Source organism: Lathyrus oleraceus, chromosome 7, assembly GCF_024323335.1.
Source record: "Lathyrus oleraceus cultivar Zhongwan6 chromosome 7, CAAS_Psat_ZW6_1.0, whole genome shotgun sequence".
Taxonomy (NCBI): Eukaryota; Viridiplantae; Streptophyta; class Magnoliopsida; order Fabales; family Fabaceae; genus Lathyrus; species Lathyrus oleraceus.
Genome location: NC_066585.1, coordinates 76,726,079 through 76,731,182, shown reverse-complemented (window position 1 = coordinate 76,731,182; position 5,104 = coordinate 76,726,079). Strand labels below are relative to the sequence as shown.

The 5,104-nt window shown below is 34.3% G+C and overlaps 1 protein-coding gene across 2 annotated transcripts; it reads left to right on the top strand.

Moving 5' to 3' along the window:
* Positions 1–415: 415 nt before the first annotated feature.
* On the top strand, positions 416–4,834 carry LOC127108062 (calcium-dependent protein kinase SK5). Of its 2 annotated transcripts, none has more exons than XM_051045425.1 (7): positions 416–1,181; positions 2,548–2,691; positions 2,806–2,958; positions 3,084–3,199; positions 3,721–3,888; positions 4,211–4,435; positions 4,602–4,834. In XM_051045425.1, the coding sequence occupies exons 1-7, from the start codon at positions 635–637 to the stop codon at positions 4,752–4,754; spliced, it is 1,506 nt and encodes a 501-aa protein (XP_050901382.1). In that variant the 5' UTR covers positions 416–634; the 3' UTR covers positions 4,755–4,834. The 2 variants fall into 2 exon arrangements, with proteins under 2 accessions (XP_050901382.1, XP_050901383.1); XM_051045426.1 differs by lacking the exon at positions 416–1,181 and adding an exon at positions 1,862–2,004.
* The last annotated feature ends 270 nt before the right edge of the window (positions 4,835–5,104 follow it).

Sequence of the window (5,104 nt, the reverse complement as noted above, 5' to 3'; positions counted from 1 at the left end):
ATTATTATAAATAATAGTTAGTCATTTCAATGAGAGAGTGAGGAGCGATATAAGAAATATACCCTTACCAATTTATAAGAATAAGTAAACACTATTTTTAAAATAATACATTTTTAAAACAACTTGATTAAGAAAGAAGGAGCATAGATATTCAAATGATAGTTTAAAATATATTCAAATATACCTATATCTAAAACACATTAATTATTTTTATAAAAATGGAAAAGTTTACTCAGAATTTATATTTAGGTATAGAGGTCCCCACTTGTATTTATGACTAAATTTTTTTCTTACATTATGACTACTAGTATTATTTATTATGACTATTAAAAAGCAAATCTTAAAATAAAAAAAATAAAAAAAAAGAGAGAAAAGTAAATCCATGATCAAGTTGAAAGTTGAATGAGTAGAAAAGACCGAGCCCACAGATTTATTTAATCTTTATGTTTCTAAGTGACAGAAAATATAGGATGCCGAAAAACACGACCACCTTAATTTAATCACTCACTTTTTCTCCTCAACATAGTAACGTGCTTACCATTCTGTAACAACAACAACAATAATAACTCCAAAACACAAACACAACTTCAATTATTCATCATTTCACTTTTTTTCTTCTCTCTTCATCTTTGAAATGGCGAAAGAGAATCCAACCATAACATTGAAACCAGTAGCATGGGTTTTACCCTACAGAACCGAGAAGATAACAGAGATATACCGAATGGGTAGAAAACTCGGTCAAGGTCAATTCGGTACAACCTATCTCTGCACACACAAATCATCAAACAGAAGGTACGCGTGCAAGTCAATCCCTAAACGGAAGCTGTTTTGCAAAGAGGATTACGAAGATGTTTGGAGAGAGATTCAGATAATGCATCATTTATCTGAGCATTCACATGTTGTTAGAATCGAAGGGACTTATGAGGATTCCACTGCTGTTCATATTGTTATGGAGCTTTGTGAAGGAGGTGAACTCTTTGATAGGATTGTTCAGAAGGGCCATTATAGTGAGAGACAAGCTGCGACTTTGATTAAGACAATTGTTGAGGTTGTTGAGGCTTGTCACTCACTTGGTGTTATGCATAGGGATCTTAAACCGGAGAATTTTCTCTTTGATACTGTTGATGAAGATGCTAAGCTTAAAGCTACTGATTTTGGTTTGTCTGTTTTTTATAAACCTGGTGGGTGATTTTTTTTTGTTCTAGATTTAGTATGTGTTGTGATTTGAATGTTTGTTGATCTAATTGGAGCTGGATTCTTTGTTTTTTTTTGTGCTGAGTTTGGATGATTAGGGTTTACTGGTTTTGATTTTGTTTTTCATCAAAAGGATCTGCTTATTATGTTATTGGTTGTGAGTAATTGCTTCATTTGCTTAAGTTATTGGTTAGAATCTATGCTCTTTTGAATTGGTTTTAGATTTTGGTCCTTGATTACTTGATGGAATTTAGGGATTATTTGGTGCCTTAAACTAAGTCTGTAATGTTTGTTTTGGATTTGTTTGTTTGATCATGAGGTGTTAGTGTTGTTTTACTCTGGATCCATGACTTGCTTGTTTGTAGCGCTTGATTGCATCTTTTCATGTGAAGCTGTATTGTTTGTTTCTTCCCGTCCTGGAATGGAACTAGTTTGTCTTTTGTTTGCGTAATGATAAAATTAAAAGCAATAATTGGTGTTTTGGTTGGAGTATATACTGAAAATGGAATTTCATTAAGTTTATGGATGTGTTTTCAGGTTAATTTATTGAAAATGGAATTTCATTAAGCGGGTGTAATTGTTCCAAAAATAGAATCTAGTATATTTTTGTTAGGTTGTAAATTGGAATCCAAGTCATTCAGTGTTGGAATTTTGTGTCATGTAGATGGATAAGGTTTTTAGTTATATATGTATTTCGTTATTGAAAAGCAATTGCCTTGTCTGAGTGATGAGAATAAAATGATTTTCTTTTATATTGGAGGCCAGAGGTGATGATGCTGGAAAGCGATGTGCTATTAAGGGGGCAAAATGGTAAAGGGTGCTCAAATGGGATAAGAGCACTTAGTCACTTTCTGCTCCAGCTATTTTGGTCGCTTAATGCATTAACTTTTTTGCATTCTGATTGCTACTAAGTATAGTGTTGAAACTACTATGTGATATTTATGTTTGTTTTGTTTGAAAAACTTGTAGAATAGTTGAAAAAGTTGATGTCTTTGTTAAAATTGAGTGTTATGGTTGCATCATTGTGGACTGTGGTTGAAAGTTGATACGGGTGTCTGGGGTTCGATCCCTGGTCGATTCGTATGGGAAAAACATATGTTAAGAGAGGTCAACCCTTTAAATAGATCTCACCTACCTCGAGGATAAGTCTTCGCAATTGCGCATGGGAGATACTATGCTTTATAAAAAAAAGTGATTTATCTTGGTGAAAATTATGGATATTGTTTAGCAAAAATATTCACAGGTATTAAAAGTTTGAGTAGAACTCATGCAGTCCTGTTCTCGTTCTAACTTTCATTCGCTGATTTCATGCTGTGTTTGCCAGTGTGCCTAACCCAGTGATATAATTTTCAGGTGAATCTTTTTCTGATGTTGTTGGGAGCCCATACTATGTTGCACCGGAGGTCTTGCGCAAACTATATGGCCCTGAATCGGATGTGTGGAGTGCCGGGGTTATTTTGTACATCTTATTAAGTGGGGTGCCACCATTTTGGGCAGGTAGCTATTTGTTATTCATATGTTAAATTATCAATTGAGGATGAAAGCATATCACTGTTTTATTTATGCTCATTGTTCGTTATTGGTACTGATACGAAAAATTGTCACTTTCAGAAACTGAACCGGGGATCTTCCGACAGATTTTATTAGGAAAACTTGATTTTCAGTCTGAGCCTTGGCCTAGCATTTCAGACAGCGCAAAGGATCTAATCCGGAAAATGCTTGATCAAAATCCGAGAACAAGGCTTACGGCACATGAAGTACTCCGTAAGCCTCTTAGATTTTATTCTGAGCAAGTAGCTTAATTGAATTTACTGATCAGTACTTAAATCAGATTTAACATGTGTAAGATTTTTGCATGGTTATGGCACTAAAGTGTGTTTCTGTGTCAGGCCACCCATGGATTGTTGATGACAACATCGCACCTGATAAACCTATTGACTCTGCAGTTTTATCACGTCTGAAGCAATTCTCTGCTATGAATAAACTGAAAAAGATGGCTTTGCGTGTAAGGTTTCTGTAGCCCTTTCTGCTATGGCTAGAATTCTTTGAGCTGGTGCACTTGGCATGAAGTGAATTAGTTTTTTCTCCTGATATTAAGCTGTGTGTCTTCCTGTTACTTCCTCCATTTTAAATTAATTGAAAGACAAGGTTCGCACAGGTTCAATTCTAGTTTTTGCAAATGGAAATTGCACAGGTTCAGTTTTAAAGGAACTGGAACTGTTATTTTTGTTGCTCAAACAAGGAATACCAAAGTCGGAAAAAATGTGAATAAAATTGAAAGAATTCTTTACTTTCTCTTATTAAAGTTGTGAATTTTTGTGTGGCTGTTGCTATGCTAAGTTTGCTAATAAATTAGCATAAATCAGCAAAAGTGATGAAATGTTGCTTTGCTCACATCCCTGGCCTGAACCTCATGGATCATTATTTATCTATACTTTGTAAATTATTAGTGATCTATTTTAAACTTTTCTACATGGCAAATCTTAATACAACAGGATTTATAGTTTTTTGCTCACTTAATCCTAGGTTATTGCGGAGCGGCTATCCGAGGAAGAAATTGGTGGCCTGAAAGAGTTATTCAAGATGATTGACACAGACAGCAGTGGAACCATAACATTTGATGAGTTAAAAGATGGCTTAAAGCGGGTAGGATCAGAACTTATGGAGTCTGAAATCCAGGATCTTATGGACGCTGTAAGTAGTTTTTGTGGGAGGCTAATTCATCTTTTTATACAAGAGTTAAATTTAATCCAATGGGGTTGCCCTAGTGAAAGCGTGCTAGGTCCGCAAATAGGAACATTTAGAAAAATAAATAAAAAATCGAACCGCATCGGAAAAAATCAAACTGTGACTTGCAGTTCACACGAACTGAATTAAACTAGTTTTGTTAGTTCATGAATTATCCTTCATAATTTGGTTTGGGTTAACGGATGATTCAATATTTGGTTTTTTTAATCCCTTAACTTCTTTCATTTCATTGTTTACAAAATCGAATATTGTTTTTGGCATGTGACAGGCGGATATTGATAACAACGGAACAATTGACTATGGCGAATTCATTGCTGCAACTGTTCATTTAAATAAGCTGGAGAGAGAGGAGAACTTGTTAACAGCCTTCTCCTATTTTGACAAAGATGCTAGTGGTTACATAACCATCGACGAGATTTCACAAGCTTGTAAGGACTTCGGTTTAGATGATATCCATATCGATGAAATGATCAAGGAGATTGATCAAGATAATGTAAGTATTTTTTTTGTCCTCATCACAGAAATATCTCATTTATTGATAACATGATAAATCATCATTAATGAGGTATTTAAGCAATAGTTTTCTCTTAAAATGAACACTAGTTCCTTAAATTGCGGCGGCGACTTGTTTATCAATGTGGAAATTTTGTGATGTGCAGGATGGACAAATAGATTATGGAGAATTTGCTGCCATGATGAGAAAGGGCAATGGAGGGATAGGAAGGAGAACAATGAGAAACACACTAAATTTAAGAGATGCTTTGGGATTTGTAGGCAATGCATCTAACCAAGTTATTGATGGTTATCTTTAGTAATCAATCACTGAGAGACAAAAATTGAGAACAGATAATTAAATTTGATAAATTTTAATATTATCTTGAGATTGACCAAACTTTGCATATCTATTTATTAGATTCATCATTCCAAAAAAAGATATTCTTTACCTTGTTCATCATGTGGTCCATGTGGGGTAGACCAAGCTTGGTGCATGCATAATTTGTTCTGGTATTTATTTGCATGAAAATTGAAATGGCCCACACATTAAAATTGTAGAATCTTAATCAAGATCTATGATCTATGCTAGGTTGTCATAGTGTATATCCTGTTCTTTTACCCATTTCACTTTAACCCTTATAAAAAGGCAATTGCTACAAAGCAAAAT

Bases quoted from the DNA above. Each gene is read 5' to 3' on its own strand.
- LOC127108062 (XM_051045425.1), top strand. From the start codon at position 635: ATGGCGAAAGAGAATCCAACCATAACATTGAAACCAGTAGCATGGGTT. The intron at 1,182-2,547 runs GTGGGTGATTTT...TATAATTTTCAG, and splicing joins GTCTGTTTTTTATAAACCTG to GTGAATCTTTTTCTGATGTT. The intron at 2,959-3,083 runs GTAAGCCTCTTA...TTTCTGTGTCAG, and splicing joins TACGGCACATGAAGTACTCC to GCCACCCATGGATTGTTGAT.